General features: G+C 42.3%; 1 protein-coding gene and 1 long non-coding RNA gene across 2 annotated transcripts in view; one reads left to right on the top strand and one right to left on the bottom strand.

Annotated features, from left to right (window-relative positions):
- Positions 1–641: 641 nt before the first annotated feature.
- LOC139277106 (uncharacterized) lies at positions 642–25,641 on the top strand. The gene is made up of 3 exons (XR_011596038.1): positions 642–811; positions 18,318–18,683; positions 23,590–25,641. It is a non-coding gene; the product is annotated as an uncharacterized lncRNA (long non-coding RNA).
- Positions 5,210–26,974, bottom strand: part of LOC139277097 (serine/threonine-protein kinase OSR1-like) — a 269,081-nt gene continuing 247,316 nt past the window's right edge. The window contains exons 15-18 of the mRNA XM_070895115.1: positions 19,811–19,863; positions 17,158–17,226; positions 12,109–12,173; positions 5,210–7,880 (exon numbers count right to left, since the gene is read on the bottom strand). Of these exons, the coding sequence (XP_070751216.1) occupies positions 7,806–7,880; positions 12,109–12,173; positions 17,158–17,226; positions 19,811–19,863 (262 nt within the window). The 3' untranslated portion in view covers positions 5,210–7,805. The remainder of the gene's footprint in view (positions 7,881–12,108; positions 12,174–17,157; positions 17,227–19,810; positions 19,864–26,974) is intronic.

Genomic DNA, 26,974 nt, shown 5'->3' on the forward strand with positions numbered 1-26,974 from the left:
AGGCCACACCTGGAATACTGCGTGCAGTTTTGGTTTCCATATTTACAAAATGATATACTTGCTTTGGAGACAGTTCAGAGAAGGCTCACTAGGGATGAGGGGGTTGACTTATGAGGAAAGGTTGAGTAGGTTGGGCCTCTACTCATTGGAATTCAGAAGAATGAGAGGTGATCTTATCGAGACGTACAAGGTTATGAGGGGGCTTGACAGGGTGGTTGCAGAGAGGATGTTTCCACTGATGGAGGAGACTCGAACTAGAGGGCACGATCTTAGAATAAGGGTCCGCCCATTTAAAACTGAGATGAGAAATTTCTTCTGAGGGTTGTGAATCTGTGGAATTGCTGCCTCAGAGAGCTGTGGAAGCTGGGACATTGAATAAATTTAAGACAGAAATAGACGGTTTCTTAATCAATAAGGAGATAAGGGGTTATGGGGAGCGGGCAGGGAAGTGGAGCCGAGTCCATGATCAGATCAGCCATGATCTTATTGAATGGCGGAGCAGGCTCGAGGGGCTGTATGGCCTACTCCTGTTCCTGTTTCTTATGTTCTTATGATTTACACACCAATGAGACATCAGTGCTAAAATAGCCCTTTTCCAAATTTACAGGATCGCAAGTTTCAAAAATCGAGGAAGAACCATCAACACAAATATAACTGAGTTGCCCAGGCTTCAAAGGCTGCGAGCAGCTCCTCGGCTATAGTTTGGAAACCCTGGATTGACACATTCTGCACGAGAAAAATGGACACTCTCAATTCAATAGGAACTGGAGATCTAAAGACTAGACTCTAAGACATGGTCAAGATGCAAATGGTGACCAGAGCACTTTTAACAGTGCTATTTTTCACATGTTTGGTATCAGAATTTTGTGCTCGAGGAGGGACGTTAGCTTTGGGAAAAGGAACACTTTCCTACTGTCAGTATCAAGCACTCCCACATCATGCGTAATAGTCCAAGATGCTGAATACATCTCCCTCTGCTCTGCCCCACAATGTTCCTCAGTTCCAACCTCAAAAGCATTCCCCAAGCTAATGACTTGGAGCGACAGCCGTTCTGACCCACCTGCACTTCTGCCCCGCTGACGAAGGCTGCTCCCACCTCGCCCCCCCCCCCCCCCCGCCACAGCGCTCCGACTGAAACAAAAATTCCAAGTCCTTAATTTCTCCGGATTCTCTGCCCCATGGCTTGGGGGTGGAGAAACACTAAAAAATGGTAAGTGCGCCCCTTTTGGGGTGGGGCTCAATTTCGGCCCCTTAATCTTGTGTATTGGTTAACATATTCAAGCATCAGTAGCTGGCACGGTAAGAGTGTTGGGTACAAGTTCAGACCATATCTACTCTGCTGTGGGGAGATGCTGAGTGAGGAACAGGAAAATCAAATGAACCTTCCTTGGCTTGACATCTGCCATCCTTCCTCAGGATTAGCAGGAGTGTGCTATCGGTGGAGGAAATGAGAACAGGTTGGCTGGCAGTGCATAGTCCAATGAAAGGCGTGCTTAGGATGGGGAAGGACTAAGGATTTTCATTTCTCATTTCAACAACAAAATCAAATCATTAGCATTTTGACCATGATGAGGTGGGCAAAGGGTGTGGATAAAACTTGCAATTGACAGCTGATGAGTATTACACTAGACTGTAAAGCAACCATCAGAACATAGGAACAGGAGTTGGCTATTTAGCACCTCCACCCTGTTCTGCCATGCAATGAGTTCATGGCTAATCTGCGACCTAACTCCATATACCTGCCTTTGGTCCATATCCCTTAATACCTTTAGTTAACAAAAATCTTAACCTCCGATTTAAAATTAATTGATCTACATCAATTGCCTTTTGCAGAAGAGTGTGTCAAACGTCTACCACCCTTACTCGGAGCTCCTAAATGGCAGGCAAGCCCCAGGTGGGCAGAGGAAACGTTTCAAGGACACCCTAAAAACCTCCTTGATAAAATGCAACATTTCCACTGACACCTGGGAGTCCCTGGCCAAAGTGGAGGAAGAGCATCCGGGAGGGCATTGAGCACCTCGAGTCTCGTCGCTGAGAGCATGCAGAAAACAAGCGCAGGCAACGGAAGGAGCGTGCGGCAAACCAGTCCCACCCACCTTTTCCTTCAACCACTGTCTGTCCCACAAGTGACAGAGACTGTAATTCTCATATTGGACTGTTCGGTCATCCAAGAACTCTCTTTTAGAATGGAAGTGAGTCTTCCTCGATTTTGAGGGACTGCCGATGATGACCCTTTGTGTGAAGTGTTTGCTAATTTCACTCCTGAAAGGTCTGGCTCTAATTTTTAAAAACAATGCCCCCTAGTCCTAGATTCCCCAACCAGTGTAATCTCCTGCTACAGTGTATAATCTTTGTAATTTCCTTTAACAACATGTCATTTGGTCACCTGAAAGTATCCTTTTTTCTAAGGAAATTGAGCCCAATTTTGTTGACCTTCCCTCAACTTAAACGACAAGATTGTGAGCCAAGACCATGGCTAACGAGTGTGTGGGCAAGGAAAGAGTTGGAAGTGTGATCATCATTACTGTGAAAAGTAATGGGGTTAAATGAGCTTTTGCATGCAATGTGAATGTGTAGGAACATGAGTAAAAGTTTGGGTGTTTAAGTCTGCTTTATTCTTTAGTGGTTAATGAAAGGCAGATAATCTCTAGTGATAAACGCAGCACATTTGTATATCGTTAAAATTTGCCCAGTTTTGGTTCTGCTTAAAAACAAATTGTATGCTAATGGTTCATAGTGTTTCATTTCAGCATTGAAATGATGGCTGTAAAAATCCAAAGTCTTTTGTCTTTGAGATTTGGGTTCAAGTCTAGCCTACATTGTTGGGGTGAAGATATCTCTAGAGTTTGGATGGTTACAATCGAGTTTCTAGGACTATAAGTCATTAGCAAGACAAAAAATAACCTATGCCTAATTTGGTGCTGAATTTCAATCTTGCTCTGAAGAAAAAACAACATAGGTTAAATAAATGGAAAAAAATCATAACCCTGATGTGTCACAACGTCCCTCTCCTTCAGTTAAAGGGGAGGGCTGCTGTGAACTCTGCAGCCACTTTAGTGGCAAACACAGGGCCACCAGGGAGGGCTTTGGCCGGGCTCCTCTTCAAATAGTGCTGTGGGATCTCCAACATTTCTTTAAACTTTGCTTATGGATCTTCATCCCATCCCAGATCTTTACACTTTCTTAACCCATGATCAATTAATATCTCTGTAACCCTTAACATTCTCGCAACTGGCCCAGAATGAAGGGGTGCCAGCAGCCCCGTGGGCATAATTGTCGGGCCAACCTGGTAGTCGGCCGACAATAAAGACTTGAAATGAAGTCGCGGCAGTCACAGATAGCTCCCCGCTTGGGAAAGCTGCCAGTGACACCAACTGGCGGCAGCGCCTCTCCCGCAGGGCAATTCCACACCGGGCAATTTCCTGTAGGAGTTGGAAAGCGAAAGTAAGGGGTCAGCGCATGCCTGATGAGACGGGAAAATGGGCGGTGCGGTAACCCGTTCCAGTTGCTTCTGTCCCGGGGAAAATTTTGGATGGGTCGCCCCATCCATCCGCCCTGGTCGGCAAGGCCTCTCTGCTCCATTATAGGCAGTAATGGAGATTATGGAGGGGGGCAAGTTCAGCCCCTAATTTTCTTTGTATCATTGTTGCAGTTTTAACAGCCAAAACACAAAAAAAAAATTGCCTTAGTACTTCACATTTTGTGCACTATGCTGGTCACCAATTGTATGGTTTGGCTGACCCAATGTCAACAGTGTGGAGCCATAAATTTTAAAGTGGTGGAGCCCTGCTCATAGTCGAGCTTTGATTTGCCACTGGACTTGAGAAATAATTCATGTGTCTTTAGACTAATGAAAGGTACAAGATAATCATTCTATATAGCCATTTTAAGATTAAAAACACTTGCCCCCTCCCAAAGTGATATATGGAACAAATCTACAGAAAATGGTAGTTAATTCTGGTTCAGTTAGAGAGAATGTTAAGGGTTACAGAGATATTAATTGATCATGGGTTAAGAAAGTGTAAAGATCTGGGATGGGACTAAGATCCATAAGCAAAGTTTAAAGAAAAGTTGCAGACCCACAGCACTATTTGAATAGGAGCAAATAACTGTGGCCCAGCCAACATTCTTCCTTCAACCAACAAAACAAAAGATCATCCATCACATTGCTGTTTGTAGGAAGCTGCTGGTGTGGACAGTTGGCACATTCGTTATTTTGCTGCACTACAAAAGTAATTTACTGAAACGTCAAAGACATATTTTGAAAATGTGTTAACCTCAGGATATCCCAAAGCACTCTACAACCAATTATGTACTTTTTGAAGTGTAGCTTCTGTTGTAATGCAGGAAAAGCGGCAGCCATTTTGTGCACAGCGAGGTCCCACAAACAGCAATGAGACAATGACCAGATAATCTTTTTTTGTGCTGTTGGTTGAGGGATAAATGTTGACCAGGACACCAGGATTATCTCCACTGTGCTTCTTTGAAAAGTGCCATGGGATCTTTTAAGTTCACCTTAATGTCTCAGCCAAAAGACAGCAGCTCGAACAGTGCTACATTCCCTCAGTATGCACTGGAGTGCCAGCTTAGGTTTTGTGCTCATCTCTGGGGTGGGACTTGAACCCATGACCTTCTGACTTAAAGGCGAGAGCGTTACCAACTGAGCGACAGCTAACAACTATGATATGTAAATACAAATCTTTCTTCCGACTGGAATCAGGGGGCTTGATCAGATGAATGGCCTTTATTTAGTTATAAGCTTTTCTTGTGCACATTCAAGTTAATTTAGTTTCCAAATACCGAGCTGTTGAAATCTCACCTTCAAATACACAAGAGATAGTTTGCTGTTTATTGATTAAAAGGAATTAGCAAAACCATGCAATAAAATCCAAAACATAATCATGTTGAAAAAATAAGTGAGCACGATATTTTACACCTCTGTTGTGCTACAATCAGTATTACACCAAGTTGTGAGTTAGCCTTAGTGACAGCAGTCCTCAGTCCCAGTTAATTGGTATATATTAATGAAGTAACTAATGCTAGGTCTATACAAACTTAGAAAAAAGAGTTGTTAAAAATCATGCAGGTGGGTCACGTAAAAGATCCTATAATTCCCATGTGCTGGAAGACGAATCGAAAAAGGTTCCCGATTAAAGCCAAAATTTATATTCTCAAATCATTCAAAAGCCAGTAAATGAATACCAAGGCCAACAGTGAAAGACTCAGTCATTTTAAAATAATTATAAAAAAACGAATTTGCAGTATTTACACAGTAGTACAATTCATCAATCAAGGTTAAGTGCAGTTATTTTGAAAAGTATGTGCCTCTTTCAGGCATCTCTTTCAAATATCAAGCTGATTGTTTTTTTTAAATATTTTAAAAGCACCACAAGTCTAATCAATCTAACTATGTGATTAAGTGGCTCCAGTTACTCCTCCATAAATCTTTCTTTTAACACACAGGTTTTCAAACTGGGGTCTGCAAGGTGATCAGATTTGTGTCCATCGGAGGCTGGGCTTACCACATCCCATGAACAATTCTGGATTCTGGGTTTTATTCTCTACTTGTTGATTTTCAGTCAGGAAAGAAAGGTGACGTTATAGCAGTATCGAAGGTAGTTGAAAGAATACAAAAGACAAGTGTGGAGTAGTGCTTAAAATTAAATTGAGAGTAGTACAAAGGGACACAGGTTCAAACTAGTGAAAGGTAAATTTAGAACCAGTATCAGGAAATAATTCTACAGAGTGACCAACACTTGGAATGGACTTCCAGATAGAGTCATGAATATCTTGGAATCAATTAAGAAACAATTAGATGCAGTAATTGGTAGGGGAAACTGTAGGATCTTTCTAAATGGATGAATTAAGATGGGTTAAAGGCCACTCAGCTTTAAGTATCTTGTGAGTTAAAAAACACATTATTACTTTTGCCTAATGGTAGCATAGTTCTCCTGGTAGCTGACAGAGTTGCAGAAGTCAGGACAGGAGCTCCTTGGGATGGGTTAATATTCAGGGGTGATTATCTATATGGAAAAGTTTGAAAACCTGCTTTTAAAGGCAGCAAGGTATGACAATTTTGATTTTTTTTGTTGACAAACATACATTGAATTGTGACACGCATGGAAAGCTAAAGCCTCAACTACCTCCTCAAACTGATGGCCTGCCCAAAATGTGCAAAACAAGGCAGCCAATCTCTAAAGTGTTCTACAGGGCAATATATCACACTCTACTCTCCCATAACTGCAGACTGATGCTGTGTGGGGTCTCTATTGCATTTCCCATGTAAATAGTACCACAAGGCCAATTTGTTGCATTCTGGATAGTGTTTGTCACTATAAGTTCAGTAAAGCATAAATGGTAGGCACACAAAATTTTTAAGCTATGTCGAATTGAAATGTTAAAAAAAATCCAGTGGCTCAATGACACATTCTGCTCAAACTTGGATTGGAGTGTCTGCAGCTGTCTAGCACCAGGATAACATACTGTAGATCTGTCAGTGGTGGTGATGATAGTGGTGGGAGAAGTTTGGAGTATTGAATTAAGAGGATCACATCACGGAATATTAGTGCAACTTTAAAGTGTATTGGCTTAAATGCGATCTTTTGTATAGCATGATAGTACCAATACATTGAATAAGCCCCAGTGACAATACTGTGAAATGTTGCACATCTTGTGTTATTTTCATTTCGTGACCCAAAGATGAGTTATAAGAAGCAAGTTTAACAAACCAACACAGGGTCTCAATCAAAACTACAGAAGTCTGAACAGGACAGCTCTCATGACCTTTCAAGAGAATTATAAGATACAATTCACCATTCAGCAGCTACAACTTTAAAATTCTTTTTTGTACTAAACGATCTGACAGTTGAAAAAAAATTCCTCTCAATACCAAATTCTCCCACGGGTACCAGGGATGGGTCAGCGGGGAAAAAAAAAATTAAACCAATTGCTGTGTCATTTTTTTTTTTAAACACGTATACTCCGTCTGTGGATTATAAAGGTGGGCTACACATCGTGCCATAATACTTTACATTATATAAAGGGAAAAAAGGAAAAGAAAAGATTTCACCCGCGCAGTGATTTTTTTCTCATTTTTATATTCTGGTTTACCTTTACCACATATAAATTTAAAAAATCTACTTTTAGATCACGTCGAAAGGCAGTTAATGATGTGCCCTGGTAGCTCCAATGCGCAGACAAACAAAAAATACATGCTGGCCATTGCTTTTGGGTTGCAGCCTATTGGAAAGTACAATTTAGATGAAATATAATTAAAAAAATAAGCATTGCTTTTATTTTTGTTTTAATCTTTGTAAAGTGTGTGTGTTTAAAAAAAAATCTAAATCAAGTTAAGGACGAGTTACTGAAACCACACAATGTTTCAATCTGCTGCACTCGGTCTCATTGAGTACCGTGGGGAAGAACTCTTTTTAAAAAAAAACTGATCAGTAAAGCACCGTCAAAAAATAAGGCAATTTTAAAAAGGAAGGGAATGGGTGAGAAGGGAAATAGCAGATGAGAGCTGGCAATTCTGTAGGCACCCTGCATCGTATAGGGAATCTGCAAGCTGGAATGTTCTGGAAAGCTCTTGATGGCGACTGTTCCATTGTCAGGGTACTGCAAGCAAATGCTCAATTCACTTTTCTATTTGAAGATTCCTCGTTACGGGGGTGGGGGGGGTAAATGTTGCAAGTCCTACGGGCAAATGTCGTCACTCTTTGGCAGTACAAGTTTCCTCAGGCCAACACCAGTGAGATACCTATTCACAGATGGGGTCAGCAGGTTTTTATTTGTTGTAGTGTGATTTAACTAATGGTAAGTTGTGCAAATCCTATGAGTTTAACATCATCAGGAATATCTGATTCTTCAACACCGGAAGCCTGCAGATTAAAAAAAAGTATGTTTTAATATCTATAACATTAAAAATGTTACATACATGGGACTTAGGAATTCATAATGAAAAAAATTGACTATCCACAATTATAATGGAAACGGTCTATGTAAACTTTCACACTATAATTGCACCCTACCATCAGTGGTTGTGCTGTAGCATCACAGTTCTGCATCTCCCAGCTCCTCAACCTGTACTCCAGGGAAAGTCCCATGCTTTATTCAACTCAAAAACATTGCACTGCATTTTGTCATTTAACTATAAGTAATGATATATAAAATCAAATATTATATAAAAATAAAGGCAGAAGGTGAGTCTTCAAAATGGGGACTCCATTACCTCTGCACACCCTGCTCCAAGTATCTCATCTTCTAACCCCACTTTACCTAAAGACTACACTTGGTCTCCACTCTCTGCGCAATGCCACAGGAGATCATGAGTCGTAATGAGCAGAAAGGTCCCTGGTTCAGTTCCTGATCGGTGTTGAGTTAGCTAATTCCAGTCGGTTGCTCCAAGCAGTCTCAGCAACCCCGTTATAGGGAGGAGAAAAATTTCAGTGTTCCAAGCTCCCAATTACTATGCGACTTACTTGACCTCCATGCACACTCACTCCCTGCTGGAATGTGAGTGTGCATGAAGGTCAAGTAAGTCTGAGTGGAACTAGACTAGGTAGTGGAAAAATACTGGTACAGACTTGATGATCCAAATGGCAATTTTTTGTGTGCTGTAACATTCTATGATTCTTTTAGGTGCATGCTTGGCTACAATGCCTCCCGGAGTCGAAAAGCTCACGGTCTATGCTCGCACATGATAAGAAGCCACTTGAGCACGGTACTGGATGGCAGCAGTCATTCAGCGAAATACAGGGAAATTTGGGAAGCAGAGAAGTTGAGTTGAGCACATAGAACTTTCCCTGCAAAGCTAATGAGCAACTTGGCTGAAGTCACAGTTAGCAACTGCTGACTCTGATTGACAAGCACCAATTGGTTTCATTGCCCTGCCTGAGTCGGTCACTTGGAGCGAGGAGGGGAGAATCTAGAGGATTTTTTTAGTTCCTAGGTTTTGCTGGAGATTCATAAGCTGACGAGACAGAGTGCGAAGGCCCAGATTCTCAATGGAGAGCGTCTAGCCCTCCCAAATAAAGGCCAAATTCGCCCCAAGTAGAATCATAGAAATTTAGTGTCCGCACCGGCCAACAAAGAACTATCCAGCCTAATCCCGCTTTCCAGCTCTTGGTCCATAGCCCTATAGGTTATGGCACTTCAAGTACACACCCAAGTACTTTTTAAAATGTAGTGAGGGTTTCTGCCTGTACCACCCTTTCAGGCAGTGAGTTGCAGACCCCCACCAACCCTCTGGGTGAAGAAATTTTCCCTCAAATCCCTTTAAACCTTCTACCAATTAGTTTAAATCTATGCTCCCTGGTTGCTGACCCCTCTGCTGAGGGAAATAGGCAGGTCCTATCCATTCTATCGAGGCTCCTCATAATTTTATACATCTCAATAAGGTCTCCCCTCAGCCTCCTCTGTTCCCAAGAAAACACAAACAGCCTATCTAATCTTTTCTCATAGCTAATATTTCTCCAGTCCAGGCAACATCCTTGTAAATCTCCTCTGTACCCTCTCTAGCGCAATCACATCTTTCTTGCAATGTGGTGACCAGAACTACACGCAGAATAGTTAGACTCGTCTTCAGTTAGTACTTGGCATCTTAGCAAGAGTACCATAGACAGTCTATCTTTCAGGGGAAAGCTCACGATGCAGGAAGGCCCCAAAGAGAAAGAAAATAAAGGTAATTGCAAGTTAGGGATGAAATGATTTTACTTTTAAATTAGGAGATGTTTTTGAACATTTATGAACAAACGGTTAGAATGCTGTGGCGATAGGGGTCAGAGGAGAAAGACTGTTCCACCGTCTATGAAAATGTTGCTCTCCGACTTTCACGACAACTCAAAGCCCCAAATTCAATAATCCTTCTATCTTGAACTGGCAGCATGGAAACACAGCCCTGTGCACGTTAAGACAGAGTAATGAAATAAGGCCAGTATTAGCTCGTCTATAAAACTGCCAAACACCCAACAGCAAAACAGTTCATTCAGCACTTGGTCTGAAGTTACTGTCAGCAGTTACTGACTGTGATCAACAAGTTCCAAGTGCTCTCACTGTCCTATGCTGCTCTGGATAAACATCAGGCAGGATTCTGCTGCAAGAATGTGCATGCACAAGGACAAGAACATAGCAAGTAGCAATTTAATTGGAAAAAACTAAAGTCAGGAAAAAATGGATAATTAACCAATGACAGAAATTAGCACAACAGGATGCCCATCATGTCTCTCCCAATGTTAGCCCCACAGTGGGACTATCTACTCTAATCCAATGTCCCTACTCTTTCCTTGTACCCTTGCCTCAAATTTACTTGTGAAAACTCCCAAGACAACAGAAATCCCATAGCACAGTAAAAATATATCCAAAAACACAGAAAAAATCCTTCTCTGCAATAAAATCCGATTTTCTGTCCCGAGCTGTAACTAAATATACTGCCAAGGTCAATACTGAGCCAGACAGACTAGGATATGACCGAGTTAGCTGGTTTCAACCAGCGAAGCAATAGGGTACTACACTGGTCTCTGATGCACTATCTTGGATGAGGAAAAATCAGCCCGGATTCTCTTGCAGGAGAGTGCACAAAAATGGATGCTGGGCAAGGGCATGATTGGGCTCAGTTGTGAAGTCTCTTCCTCTCCCTCTCCTCCCCTTCCCGACTCAAATAATTTATAAACCTTTCACTGTCTAGTTTTACACATGAACAATGGTTACCACTTGGGTGAAGTATTGGGGGTGGAGGGAGAAAGCAATAATGGAACTATATGCCAGCAACAGTTAGTGCCTTTAGGAGAGGGAGGAAGGGAAGGAAAAAAAAACTTATTGGTGGAATTACCTCTGCAAAGTTACTCAACATAGTCAATTGTTTAACCTGTATACTCAACTGCAAATCAGCTTGTGTACCTATAACCACACTGACAGTAAGCTATGTACAATATTACAAGTCCCCCCCTCTCACTGCACTCAGCTCATGCTGAGCTCCCTACTTTGAAAAACCATGGATCCAGCTAGTCGTTACAAACACTTATTTAACAAACTGTAGGTTTACGATGCTTCTGTTTTATTAAGTTTTAACCTTACCCAGAAAATGTAAGAAATTGAACTATGCCGATACAAAATACATAATTCAATTATGGGTCACTCGATGATTGTCGAGAATCATATTCCTGGGCAATGAGTTCCTCCAAGACCCATTTTGCAGAACCCTCTCGCAGAGCCCATCTTTTTTTTAATTCTTAGGCGGTCCCTTGTATCGAGGATGACTTGCTTCCATGCCAAAAAGGGATAAGTTCACAGGTGTTTCAATGAAGTACCTAATATTCCAGGTCCTGAACTACATGTTGAAGGGTGGAAGATGCCCGTGCGTGGATTTTTTTTTTTTTTTTTTTATAAACGTGGTGGCCGTTGCACACCAGCCACCCCATGGGCTTGACAGAGCTAGGTCTTGGTCCAGTGGCAAAGATTAACCAAGACAACTGGAGACCCGCTCTGCTGCACGGGCCTAGTGCGCACACACATCGCAGTGTGGACTGGCCCATGTTGCCCCTGGGCCCTTGCCTTCCGGGCCCCAAACTCATGCCTCTCCTGGGCCCCGATCACGTCGCTCTGCAATCCCTTGCCGCTCCTTTGCCCCGACCTCGCCACTCCAGCTGTACCTGCCCATGCTCCAATCATTGACCTGGGTTATGGTGACGTCCAATTCAGTCGCCCTCTTCACTGCCGTCGCCCTCCTGTACCAGCTCGCGCTGCTCCCTGGAGTGGTATACGGCAGGCCCCGACCTGCCACTGATGGTTATTTGCAGATCCCACGCCTTCACTAAACCCATTGGTTCGTCTTTTCTAAAGCACTGTTTCTTTTAGTCCCTCTCTTCCTCTCCCCCACCCCAGTGAATCCCATAGGAGATGAGTGATAAATAGCAGCTCAGAGATGCAAGGAACAGGCCTTCTATGACTCCCCAGCATGTCTGCCTCTGATTTAAGTCTCACAATAGACATCACCCATATCCTTTCCTAAATAGTCAGTCCACAGCAGTGATTCAAACTAGTTACAACATGACATTTTGAGACGACATCCTGACTGCAGTGTAAACATCAATATGGAAATCTTATACTCACCAATTTGAAAGTGACAGATCTATTTATAGCCGGTTCATCCACTATTTTCTGTAGATTTGCTGCAACTAATTTAATTTAAAAAAAGATACAAGTTAAATATTGATGTTAATCATTTTTGCTTGTTAAAATACATTCAGGAATGCTAAACCTCTGCTTCCTGCCCTCATTGAATCCATCCTGATTTATTGTTCACTGAGCACATTTCCAGATTGCGCTTTTCCAATGGCAAAGATTTATCTACCTGCAAATGTAATGCCCCCATTTAAAAAAGGAGGCAGACAAAAAGCAGGAAACTATAGACCAGTTAGCCTAACATCTGTGGTTGGGAAAATGTTGGAGTCCATTATTAAAGAAGCAGTAGCAGAACATTTGGAAAAGCAAAATTCGGTCAGGCAGAGTCAGCATGGATTTATGAAGGGGAAGTCATGTTCGACAAATATGCTGGAGGTCTTTGAGGATGTAACGAACAGGGTGGATAAAGGGGAACCAGTGGATGTGGTGCATTTGGATTTCCAGAAGGCATTTGACAAGGTGCCACATAAAAGGTTACTGCACTAGATGCAAGTTCATGGGGTTGGAGGAAATATATTAGCATGGATAGAGGATTGGCTAACTAACAGAACAGAGAGTCGGGATAAAATGGTTCATTCTCTGGTTGGCAACCAGTAACTAGTGGGGTGCCGCAGGGATCAGTGCTGGGACCCCAACTATTTACAATCTATATTAACGACTTGGAAAAAGGGACTGAGTGTAACGTAGCCAAGTTTGCTGACAATACAAAGATTGGAGGGAAAGCAATGTGTGAGGAGGACACAAAAAAAATCTACAAAAGGACATAGACAGGCTAAGTGAGTGGGCAAAAATTTGGCAGATGGCGTATAATATTGGAAAGTGTGAGGTCATGCACTTTGGCAGAAAAAAATCAAAGAGCAAGTTATTATTTAAATTGAGAAAGATTGCAAAGTGCTGCAGTATAGCAGGACCTGGGTACTTGTGCATGAAACACAAATGGATAGTATGCAGGTACAGCAAGTGATCAGGAAGGCCAATGGAATCTTGACCTTTATTGCAAAGGGGATGGAGTATAAAAGCAGAGAAGTTTTGCTACAGCTATACAGGGTATAGGTGAGGCCACACCTGGAATACTGCGTGCAGTTTTGGTTTCCATATTTACAAAAGGGTATACTTGCTTTGGATGCAGTTCAGAGAAGGTTCACTAGATTGATTCCGGGGATGAGGGGGTTGACTTATGAGGAAAGGTTGAGTAGGTTGGGCCTCTACTCATTGGAATTCAGAAGAATGAGAGGTGATCTTATCGAAACATATAAAATTATGAGGGGGCTTGACAAGGTGGATGCAGAGAGGATGTTTCCACTGATGGGGGAGACTAGAACTAGAGGGCATGATCTTAGAATAAGAGGCCGACTATTTAAAACAGAGATGAGGAGAAATGTCTTCTTTCAGAGGGTTGTAAATCTGTGGAATTCGCTGCCTCAGAGAGCTATGGAAGCTGGGACATTGAATAAATTTAAGACAGAAAGAGACAGTATCTTAAACGACAAGGGGATAAGGGGTTATGGGAAGCGGGTGGGGAAGTGGAGCTGAGTCCATGAGCAAATCAGCCATGATCTTATTGAATGGCGGAGTAGGATCGAGGGGCCGTATGGCCTACGCCTGTTCCTATTTCTTATGTTACCAAAAGTGTTACAAAGTACAAAGTGCTTCACAAAGAATTAATTACTTTTTTTCTTGGAGTGACAGCCAGCAAGGTTACACAAACATCAATCAGATAAATGGCTGTGTTGATTGAGGGAGGAATATTGGCCAGGAGTAGTTGCTGTTTTTTCTTCAATAGTGAGACCAGAACTTGGTTTAACCTCTAAAAGAGTGGCACTTCTGACATGCAGCAATCTCACAGTGTCAGTCTAAAATATGCTCTGGACTTTGGATTGAACGCACAATTCTCTGCATCAAAATTGACTGCAACTGAGAACTGTAGTACCAAGAATGACAAGAGCAGCAAATCGTTGGAACACCTATTACCTCTACGTTCACCTCCCAATCTCATACCACCCTGAATTACATATACTACCGCTCCTTTATCATCGCTGAGAAGAAATCCTGGAATTCCACACCCAATACCATCATGAAACATCACAAAGACTGAAGCAGTTCAAGGGGATGGTACACCACCACCTTCTCAGGGGAACGAGTGATTTTACCAGCATTGCCCGTATCCAGAGAACAAATATCTGTTGCAAAAGGCATCGAAGACGTCGAGAGAGAACAGCGCCCTGGGGTGACTTTGAATAGTGTAGTTTTGGTGCTGTGCAGAGCAGAACCAGACTAGAGACTTCAATGAGGGAATAGTGCGAGAGGTGGGAGCATTGATGTGAGACAACATATGCAAGAACTTTAAAAAGGGAAGGTTGAAGATTTTATGGTAGCTGGAGAAAGGATGAAGGCATCGAGTGCAGCTTTGAGGGTGAAATGGGAAAGTGTTGACAGTGGTTTTGAAAAGTGTACGGAATGAGCCAGAGGATAGGAACAGGTTAGTAAAAGATTCTCTCGGAATGAGTGATCACAGAATGGTTGAATTTGTAATACAGATTGAGGGTGAGGAAGTAGTGTCTCAAACGAGCGTACTATGCTTAAACAAAGGGGACTACAGTGGGAAGAGGGCAGAGTTGGCTAAAGTAGACTGGAAACACAGACTAAACGGTGGCACAATTGAGGAACAGTGGAGGACTTTAAGGAGCTCTTTCATACTGCTCAACAAAAATATATTCCAGTGAAAAAGAAGGGCGGTAAGGGAAGGGATAACCAGCCGTGGATAACCAAGGAAATAAAGGAGAGTATCAAATTAAAAACCAATGCGTATAAGGTGGCCAAGGTTAGTGCGAAACTAGCAGATTGGGAAAATTTTAAACAACAGTAAAGAATGACAAAGAAAGCAATAAAGAAAGGAAAGATAGATTACAAAAGTAAACTTGCGCAAAATATAAAAACAGATAGTAAAAGCTTTTACCGATATATAAAACGGAAAAGAGTGACTAAAGTAAATGTTGGTCCCTTAGAAGATGAGAAGGGGGATTTAATAATGGGAAATGTGGAAATGGCTGAGACCTTAAACAATTATTTTGCTTCGGTCTTCACAGTGGAAGACACAAAAACCATGCCAAAAATTGCTGGTCACAGGAATGTGGGAAGGGAGGACCTTGAGATAATCACAATCACTAGGGGCGTAGTGCTGGACAGGCTAATGGGACTCAAAGTAGACAAGTCCCCTGGTCCTGATGAAATGCATCCCAGGGTATTAAAAGAGATGGCGGAAGTTATAGCAGATGCATTCGTTATAATCTACCAAAATTCTCTGGACTCTGGGGAGGTACCAGCGGATTGGAAAGCAGCTAATGTAACGCCTCTGTTTAAAAAAGGAGGCAGACAAAAGGCAGGTAACTATAGGCCGGTTAGTTTAACATCTGTAGTGGGGAAAATGCTTGAAGCTATCATTAAGGAAGAAATAGCGGGACATCTAGATAGGAATAGTGCAATCAAGCTGACGCAACATGGATTCATGAAAGGGAAATCATGTTTAACTAATTTACTGGAATTCTTTGAGGATATAACGAGCATGGTGGATAGAGGTGTACTGATGGATGTGGTGTATTTAGATTTCCAAAAGGCATTCGATAAGGTGCCACACAAAAGGTTACTGCAGAAGATAAAGGTATGCAGAGTCAGAGGAAATGTATTAGCATGGATCGAGAATTGGCTGGCTAACAGAAAGCATAGTGTCGGGATAAAAGGATCCTTTTCGGGTTGGAAATTGGTGGTTAGTGGTGTGCCACAGGGATCGGTGCTGGGACCACAACTGTTTACAATATACATAGATGACCTGGAAGAGGGGACAGAGTGTAGTGTAACAAAATTTGCAGATAATACAAAGATTAGTGGGAAAGCAGGTAGTGTAGAGGACACAGAGAGGCTGCAAAGAGATTTAGATAGGTTAAGCGAATGGGCTAAGGTTTGGCAGATGGAATACAATGTCGGAAAGTGTGAGGTCATCCACCTTGAGGAAAAAAAATAAAAGGGAATATTATTTGAATGGGGAGAAATTACAACATGCTGCGGTGCAGAGGGACCTGGGGGTCCTTGTGCATGAATTCCAAAAAGTTAGTTTGCAGGTGCAGCAGATAATCAGGAAGGCGAATGGAATGTTGGCCTTCATTGCGAGAGGGATGGAGTACAAAAGCAGGGAGGTCCTGCTGCAACTATACAGGGTATTGGTGAGACCGCACCTGGAGTACTGCGTGCAGTTTTGGTCACCTTTCTTAAGGAAGGATATACTAGCTTTGGAGGGGGTACAGAGAGATTCACTGGGCTGATTCCGGAGATGAGGGGGTTATCTTATGATGATAGATTGAGTAGACTGGGTCTTTACTCGTTGGAGTTCAGAAGGAGGAGGGGTGATCTTATAGAAACATTTAAAATAATGAAAGGGATAGACAAGATCGAGGCAGAGAGGTTGTTTCCACTGGTCAGGGAGACTAGAACTAGGGGGCACAGCCTCAAAATAAGGGGGCAGCCAATTTAAAACCGAGTTGAGAAGGAATTTCTTCTGCCAGAGGGTTGTGAATCTCTGGAATTTTCTGCCCAAGGAAGCAGTTGAGGCTAGCTCATTGAATTTGACCCAGCAAAGTCAAATTATTTTAAAGTTTATTCGCGGGATGTGCTGGCAAGATCGGCATTTATTGTCAATCCATAGTTGCCCTCGAGAAGGTGGTGTTTTTTTTTTTAAATGACAATCCAATAGCTTCACAGTTACATTTACTAATACTGACTTTTTACTACTTATTTAAAAAAAAATTAAATTCAAATTCTCAAAGTGCCATGGTGAGATTTGAGCTCATGTTCTCAGCATTATTATTCCAGTAATATATCCATCCACTGCACTACCATATCCAGTATGAAAGTGAGGGAACATTTTGCATGAAAACCAAATCCTCAAATTCAAAAACTAAGTAGCGCAGTCCTGGCAATAGTTACCTATTACTACGTCTTTTCCATCAACCAGACCTGCAGAGACAAGTTCTTGGGAAACACCATCTGCTGTATCTGCCAGAATAAATGTTTGTACTCGTTAATTACACAGTTAGTTGAAGGTCGACCAACATGCTTTGCCTATTTCAAAATTTTAAACAATTTGGGCTTGATTTTCCCTATGTTGCCGCCTCAGTTCGCACCCTGGACGGTGGTAATGGTTTCCGGGCAGGCGGCCCTGCGGGAAATTTGTTGCCGGTTTTGCGGGGATGCAGAGCAGTACTGGCCGAGCAACGCCGCCGGTTTCAACTGCACGGTGAAATTTGTTGTGCGCTCACCCTCTCGCGCCCCGTAGTGGGACCGCCTGGAAAATCAGGCAGTTAGAGCTGTCCTGGTGGCGGTGAGTGATGGAATTGGTGAAACTAGAAACATAGAAAATAGGTGCAGGAGTAGGCCATTCAGCCCTTCGAGCCTGCACCACCATTCAATATGATCATGGCTGATCATACAACTTCAGTACCCCATTCCTGCTTTCTCTCCATACCCCTTGATCCCTTTAGGACCAAGATGAGGAGAAACTTCTTCACTCAGAGTTGTGGGCATGTGGAATTCTTTACCACAAAGTTGTTGGGGCCAGTTTGTCAAGATATATTCAAAAGGGAGTTAGATGTGGCCCTCACGGCTAAAAGGATCAAGGGCTTTGGAGAGAAAGCAAGAATGAGGTACTGAAATGCATGATCAGCCATGATCATATTGAATGGTGGGTGCAGGCTCGAAGGGCCGAACAGCCTACTCCTGCACCTATTTTCTATGTTTAGCTGTGCAACTGCAGTAAGACCTCCCTGCTCCTATACTCAAATCCTCTCACTATGAAGGCCAACATGCCATTTGCTTTCTTCACTACCTGCATGCCAACTTTCAATGACTGATGTACCATGACACCCAGGTCTCGTTGCACCTTCCCTTTTCCTAATCTGTCACCATTCAGATAATATTCTGCCTCCCTGTTTTTGCCACCAAAGTGGATAACCTCACATTTATCCACATTATACTGCATCTGCCATGCATTTGCCCATTTATCTAACATGTTTTGTTTCGTTTTATTTTTGCGATGTAGCTTATTGTGGGCCTTGAGCCCTAAAAGAGATTCGTTATGCCTCCCTTAGCACTCCACCCCATACCAAGCTGATGAATTTTGATGACTGAGGCGCAAACTTCACCGCCCTGTCGCCATTACAGCTCCGAAACGACAAGAACCGAAAATCCTGCCTTTCGTCTTTAATCTGAACTCTTACAGTATGTATTTTTTTTTTAAATGAAATACATTTTCGGCTCTCAATAGCAGAGTTGGCAATGCTAAGTGTGGAACTCAGACATACAGACCAAAGAAGTCCCGGGTTCAATCCTATTTGTGCCAAGTTAGCTGATCTCACCCAAGATGACAATTAGAATGCTACGCAATGGAAGAAGAGAAAGATCAGCGAGGCCTCCTGCTGCCTACCCAATGATGCTTGCTGGGATGTGCAAGTCAGGTAAGGTACTGGATTGTGCTTGGCTTTGCTGCCTCACTAGTCAAATAACCTGCTGACACTTCCTGTCCGTATGAGTGATGAATGGCCACTTGGCTGGGATACTAGAGGGCTGCTGGCACGAATGAAATCATATCCCACAGTATGAACTATTCAGTAAAGACTTGGAGAATACTGAAGGGAGGGGGGAAATAAGTAGAGTTCTGAAAAATAGCACACAGAATACTAAATGTCACACAATCAGCTCACTTACATAACAATTGCATTAAATTGGAATTAACTGGAAAGCAGTGTCCCACCATTTCTCAAAATCCAGCACTCAAAAGGTAAACCCTTTTGAATAATTTGTGCTTTTGGTTTGAAAGGTCAGTGTGTGATGACCTAGTATATCTACTCATTAACTCTATTCATGGGTGAACTTTTGATCATCAGAACAAAACTGATTTAAAAAGATGCAGAAGATGGCAGAACAGCTGGCTCAGTACATTTTACAAAGCTGTGCTACAATACAGGGACAGCCAGAATTATGTCTAGGGGATGGTACAAAGCTGTTTCACAATTCAGGGACATTCAGACAACATTCGGAATCTATGCACAGTCAGCAGATGACCAGAAAATTATGCACACAACTATTCACAAAGTAGTTTCCAATCTTAGTTATAGCTCTATGGAGGTATTAAACAGAGATAGGTCAGTTTAGTTACTTTTATCTGTATTTCTAATGCCTAGCTATATAGTGGCATTCATGGAGCAGATCAATAGCACATTGTCTTCCGTAGTGCAAGGCAAGGTGGGGGAAAAAAAAATCACGAGTCATCCAACTCCTGAGATTCCGAGCCTTCGGTCTTTGGGATTTCCCAGTTCCACGTGCACGCCACAAATCTATGCACTATTCGGCACAAATCAATAGCTGCAGGCTGACTGGGTGTGGGAAATGGAAATGTGGGTATTTTTCTGTGATTGGGGGTTAAGACACTTTAATGAAGCAGAGTAACGGTAACTCTGTATCTGACTGTGTTATAGCTGATCCATAAATGCTCAATAGTGGCAGCAAGTTCCCAACATTGACATCCCTCATCTGGATCATGAAATCAAAAATATGGGGCAATTAAAATTAAGGAACATCTTACCTCTACCTGGAGTAAATTCAAATCGTATGTCATTCAGCTCCTTCTTCAAATTCCTGTGAAGAAAGGACATTATCCAATTATCAACTCTTGCTCAAAACATGTGTGTTAGAGTGATGGAAGGCATAAAATAGTAATATAATCAAGGATGCAGATAACTCACTGAATCTCAACTTATTTATTGAAGATTTGTAAGATTATCAAGGATTATTGATTTTTTAGAATATTTGTTTTCGTATCTTAATCCTCAATATCTCACCATTACTGGATTTATAATCATAGGTAAGAATTCAATGTAGAAGTTTGTAACCATAAGAACATAAGAAAAAGGAGCAGGAATAGGCCATTTGGCCCCTTGAGCCTGCTCCGCCATTTAATAAGACCATGGCTGATCTGATCATGGACGCAGCTCTACTTCCCTGCCCGCACCCCATAACCCTTTATTCCCTTATCGCTCAAAAATCTGTCGATCTCTGCCTTAAATATATTCAATGACCCAGCCTCCTCAGCTCTCTGGGGCAGAGAATTCCAGAGACTTATAACCCTCAGAAGAAATTCCTCCTCATCTCATTTTTAAATGGGCGGCCCCTTATTCTGAGACTATGACCCCTAGTTTTAGTTTCTCCTATGGGTGGAAATATCCTCTCTGCATCCACCTTGTCGAGCCCCCTCATTATGTAGGTCAACAAGCACAGGGGTGATGGCTGAGTGGAGAGTTAGGACACGGGCAGCTGAGTTTTGGATCACCTCTAATTTACGTAGGGTAGAATGTGTGAGGTCAGCCAGGAGAGCATTGGAATAGTCAAATCTAGAGGCAACAAAGGCATGGATGAGGGCTTCAGCAGCATATGAGCTGAGGCAAGGGCAGAGACAGGCGATGTTACGGAGGTGGAAATAGGCGGTCTTAGTTATGTTGCAGATATGTGGTTGAAAGCTCAATTAAGGGTCAAATATGACACAAGGTTGTGAACATTCTGGTTCAGCCTCAGAGATAAGTTGGGGAGAGGCATGGAGTCAGTGGCTAGGGAATGGCTTCGGTCTTCCCAATATTCACGGTCCATCAATCCATAATGCTTGGGGACAGTCAGCAGTGTTTAGATTTTTCTTTGCCACCCTGCACAAGGACACCAGACCTCACTAAGGCCCTGTACAACTGCAGTAAGACCTCCCTGCTCCTATACTCAAATCCCCTAGCTATGAAGGCCAACATACCATTTGCCTTCTTCACTGCCTGCTGTACCTGCGTGCCCATTTTCAGTGACAGATGTACCATGACACCCAGGTCTCGTTGCACCTCCCCTTTTCCTAATCTGCCGCCATTCAGATAATATTCTGCCTTCCTGTTTTTGCCCCCAAAATGGATAACCTCACATTTATCCACATTATACTGCATCTGCCATGCATTTGCCCACTCACCTAACCTATCCAAGTCACTCTTGCAGCCTCTTAGCTTCCCCCTCACAGCTCACACCGTCACCCAGTTTAGTGTCATCTGCAAACTTGGAGATATTACAATCAACTCCTTCATCCAAATCGTTAATGTATAATGTAAAGAGCTGGGGTACCAGCACTGAGCCCTGCGGCCCTCCACTAGTCACTGCCTGCCATTCTGAAAAGGACCCGTTTATCCCGACTCTCTGCTTCCTGTCTGCCAACCAGTTCTCTATCCACGTCAGTACATTACCCCCAATACCATGTGCTTTGATTTTGCACACCAACCTCTTGTGTGGGGGACCTTGTCAAAAGCCTTTTGAAAGTCCAAATACACCACATCCACTGGTTCTCCTTTGTCCACTCTGCTAATTACATACTCAAAAAATTCCAGAAGATTCGTCAAGCATGATTTCCCTTTCATAAATCCATGCTGAGAGTACAAAAGCAGGGAGGTCCTGCTGCAACTGTACAGGGTATTGGTGAGGCCACACCTGGAGTACTGCGTGCAGTTTTGGTCACCTTACTTAAGGAAGGATATACTAGCTTTGGAGGGGGTACAGAGACGATTCACTCGGCTGATTCCGGAGATGAGGGGGGGTTACCTTATGATGATAGGTTGAGTAGACTGGGTCTTTACTCGTTGGAGTTCAGAAGGATGAGGGGTGATCTTATAGAAACATTTAAAATAATGAAAGGGATAGACAAGATAGAGGCAGAGAGGTTGTTTCCATTGGTCAGGGAGACTAGAACTAGGGGGCACAGCCTCAAAATACGGGGGAGCCAATTTAAAACCGAGTTGAGAAGGAATTTCTTCTCCCAGAGGGTTGTGAATCTGTGGAATTCTCTGCCCAAGGAAGCAGTTTGAGGCTAGCTCATTGAATGTATTCAAATCACAGATAGATAGATTTTTAACCAATAAGGGAATTAAGGGTTATGGGGAGCGGGCGGGTAAGTGGAGCTGAGTCCACGGCCAGATCAGCCATGATCTTGTTGAATGGCGGAGCAGGCTCAAGGGGCTAGATGGCCTACTCCTGTTCCTAATTCTTATGTTCTTATGATAGATTTTTGAATATTAAGGGAATCAAGGGATATAGGGATAGTGCAAAAGGTTGAGTTGAGGAAGAAGATAAGCCATGATATTATTGAATGGTAGAGAAGGCTCGAGGGGCCAAATGGTCTTCTCCTGCTCCTAATTCTTATGTTCTGATGACTGGTCAGAACAGTGGCAAATGAAATTCAACCCGGAGAAGTATGAGGTAATGCATTTGGGGAGGGCTAATAAGGCAAGGGAATACACAATAAATGGTAGGACTCGGAGAAGTGTAGAGGAACAGAGGGACGTTGGAGTGCATGTTCACAGATCCCTGAAGGTAGCAGGCCAGGTAGGCATACAGGATACTTGCCTTTATTAGCAGAGGCATGGAATACCAGAACAGGAAGGTTATGCTTGTACTGTATAAAGCTCTAGTTAGGCCACAGCTAGAGTACTGTGTGCCGTTCTGGTCACCACATTGCAGGAAAGATGTGATTGCACTTGAGAGATTTATGAGGAGGTTGCCTGGACTGGAGAATATTAGCTCCGAGGAAAGATTGGATAGGCTGGGGTTGTTTTCTTTGGCACAGAGGAGGCTGAGGAGAGACCTAATTGAGGTATATAAAATTATTATGAGGCGCCTAGAGTGGATAGGAAGGGCCTATTCCCCTTAGCAGAGAGGTCAATAACCAGGGGGCATAGATTTCGTGGTCAGAGGTTTAGAAGGGATTTGAGGAGAAATGTTTTCACCCAGAGGGTGGTGGGGGTCTGGAACTCACTGCCTGAAAGGGTGGTAGAGGCAGAAACCCTCACAGCATTTAAAAATCACTTGGATATGCACTTAATATATACAAGGCTACAAAACCTGAACTGGAAAGTGGGATTAGGCTGGATAGCTCTGTCGGCCGGCACGGACAATAAGAGACGAATGGCTCCTTCTGTGCTATAAATGTCTATGATTCTTTCTATGAATCGATGTGGTGACTCCAACATGCTCAGACACCAAACACAAGGGCTCCCATGCACTGTACCACAATGCATCTTTCCTATGCAATTAATTATCCCCTGTATAGCTTGATAAGGCCCTTATTAGTTGCCCACATAACCTCTCTCTATCCACTACATTAGTACAAGAACAAATATATTTTTCACTATTATTTACAGATTATGTGTAAAAAATAAAGTAACTGGAAGTCAGCTTAAAGCACTTAGGGTTATGCTGACGAACTACTCCAGCTTCACTTTCATCACTTAGATCATCAGATCTAAATGATAGAATTACCAATACGTATTCCCCGACACATTTCTCTTCCAGTGTGCTCCTCGGCATCATGCAGTACCATTGTATATACAAAGACGGATGAAGAAATAAAGAAACAAAACTCAGCAAGACATGAAGACATGGCGTGGAGACTGGGTTGTTCAATCGATTAGACCCAAGGAATAAAAGAGACGAGAAGTACTTTGGAGAAAAATCTGACAGCGGGGTATGACAGGTATCATGGGATGCAACATTTCCTAGTCATCCGGACTAGGTATTTTCCAATTCTCTAAAGTAGTAGTTCAGTGATTAAAAAAAAATTGGGTGAAATTTGGCAGATTCCTTGAATGTAACTGGGAACGTGACTTGGAAAATCTTCAATATTTTACTTATTCTGCACCCTCCCAACAAAAGTAGTTACCCCATGTTACTTGAAATACTGAAGAGCAGGACTGAAGGTTGTATAGACACATGGGATAACAATGCTTTAAATAACACCACGGTTTTAGTTCTGCTGGGCCATGGAAATCAAAGCCGAGGAATGCTAGTGGTCTGGGTTTAATGGCACAGATTGAAAAGGCAAAGAGATACCTTTAGGGATTATGGATAAAAAATTTTTCTGCAAGTTTCAAATGTGTTTCTTTTTAGTTCTTCAGTGATTAATGTGTTGGCTGAAGCCTACAGCTGAAACTGTACAATCTGTACGATGGGCTACATGGCTCTCTTTCTGTTACTTTATCTTACAATCACTGAGGCTGTGGTGTTTAGATTGAATTGTTTAATGCTTGTATGTATAAATGGGTTCCCCAAGCTAAGTTCGAAGCTGAGATAAATTTGGAATGTTAATTTCTACCCCAACCCCATTGAGTTTGTTTCTCCTCTTGAAAGTGCTGCCTCCTTTTTCGGGTTATGTTTCCACAGATGCAACAATGTCACTCAAATAGCCATCCACCATATATATATATTAGTGTGTGCTGGGATGATATTTGAATGTGCACGCATGTATAAGGAGGGAGACGGGGATATGCATCACAGCAAAGTTGCATCTTTGTTCTCAGTTGCTGTCCAGAGTCACTAGCTGGTGGTCTGCATTGGGAACTCTGGCTGATTCATCTCCTCTCTAATGTTTAGCTTTTGACCTTAAACGTAACAACCCTAAGCTTTGAATAGCTAACTCAGCACAGACTGGGAATCAAACCTGGATACCATTAGCAAGCAGGGAACTTACGGAGTGTGCAATTTAAAGGGCTACTTATGTTACGTATTATTTCTCAAATTGAATGGTTGTGATCACAAGAGAAAACGGGTTGCAAATTTTTACTTCAGCGCTCGAGCTTAGCAGGTTGTAAGCATTACGTGCAAATTTGATAAAACAATTTTCCTCCTAATAACTTCAGTGGAGGGTACATGTAGAGGTTCTGCCTAAATTGGAGATAAGCGCTTATGATTGGGACCTGAAGAGAAAAATCTACCCCAATATGATATTTAATTCATAAATATGGGACTAGCTGACAGTCAGCATGAGCTCGACGGGCCCAATGGCCTTCTTCCGTGCTGTAACCATTCTATGATTCTTTCTTCTATGAAATACTTATGATCTCTTTTTGAAAAGACTGGAGTTTTCATCGCAGCTTTCTCTGATCCTGAAAGAGCAAAATTATTGAATAAAATTGCATCAGCCCAATCCTTGTACTGCTGGATACTCATTAACAGTGCGATAGATTGCAGTTAAACTAAAACTTTCCTTCATAAATTCATTACCTAGATGTTAAAATGTTTCCAGTGTTTATTGCTAAACAACAATGGATTAAAACAAAGTCACGAACAATGATGTTCCAACTAAGCCATATGTGCAGTTAGTCTCTTACTGTGGAATCAACCCTGCAATGGGCAAGGGGAAGATTCCACAGCACCAGCTGCCTTGGGCTAGAATGCAAAACCACTTCTGCCAAAATGACCTTTAATGGAATTAAGAATCATCCCTCAGTTTTAACCCATTCTCTCCCAAGACCTCAAACTGTGCAACTTCTTAATTCCCTTCTCCTACATCTTTCTCCACAACAATATTCAGGCTTTTCAATATAAGTTTAAGATACCAGATCACCATTTCCTAATTCACATCTTCTTTCTTACCCATTTGAACCTTGGTGTTCTGAATTTTGGGTCTTAACATGCAACCTTGCGTTCTCAATAAAAAAATCTGCAACTCCTGATCTGTATCAATTTATCATTTGATTGCAAAAACATAGAAATGCAGGAGCACATCATCCTGTATGGCTAAATTGCTGATAATTTAAGGGACCTCTGTAATTAAATCAGGTTCAGCTAAGTTTTACACAGGCTACAGCTAAATGTGCAATACTGCATGGATGAGTGTACTGTTTTTTAGTCATTTATATCCATTGCTTATGATGGAACCAAAGGACAAATAACTTCAACTGCAATTAAAACAGAATAATTCAACACGAATAATCCATCTTCTTAAATTCGAGATCTTGTTTAACAAGCTAATAAACTGACCTACTTGAAGATGAAAATATGACATTAATGGGTCCAGCAGGGTCAAGTAGTATAAAGACAAGTATAAATTGTTTCTGCCACAGAGAGATTTGGAAATGGTTCCATCATGAAGCTAACCAACCTGAAAGAGGTGCTTTCCTCGGCTCAGTGGTAGCAACCTTGCCTCAGAGTCAGAGGATCATGGGTTTAAGCCAGACTCCAGAGACGTTAGCACAAATAAGCATCTCCCTTACAATGGAGGGAGCGCGAGCCTGGAGCAGCTGAGGGAGATTTATAAATAAACGTCTCCCTGACAATGGAGGCAGCATGAGCCTGGAGTAGCTGAGGGAGATTTATAAATAAGTGTTTCACTGATAACAGAGGCAGCACGAGGTAGATTTATAAATGTTAACGATTACACGTCCTGTCAAAGGGGACAAAATGAGAAGTGAAAAGTAATGACATTATGACATCACAATGATGGAGAGCGGTGATTGATTCAATTAATATTGAAGGACCAATGGACAGTGAATGAATTTTAAAGACAGCTAATAACAGATTTAATTTGCTTTAATTGTTGATTTTCTCATTTTAAACTTAATTTATGATTACTATATATATTTTATTTTATTTAATATAATCAACCTCGATTTACTCATTCTACTATTCTAGAATCCTTATTATATTTACCATGTAAATTGAATCCTCTTTTATTCTTGCTTGCATCTATTCGCGTGCGCATTTTGGCTGCCGCTTCAAACCCGAGCCTTACACATAAAATTTATTACTCTTCAACCTTCCTACTCTCCTGCTGCCGTCCCAGACTTGATTCCCTTTTAGACAAGCCTGCAGCTTCCCTGTGTCTCTCTTGGCATTCTCTGAAGAGTCCACCATGGCACTTGTTGCTGTCTCCTCACAAGCAGCAACCCCAACTGTCCTA

Source organism: Pristiophorus japonicus, chromosome 1 (genome assembly GCF_044704955.1).
Source record: "Pristiophorus japonicus isolate sPriJap1 chromosome 1, sPriJap1.hap1, whole genome shotgun sequence".
In the NCBI taxonomy this organism is placed as follows: domain Eukaryota; kingdom Metazoa; phylum Chordata; class Chondrichthyes; family Pristiophoridae; genus Pristiophorus; species Pristiophorus japonicus.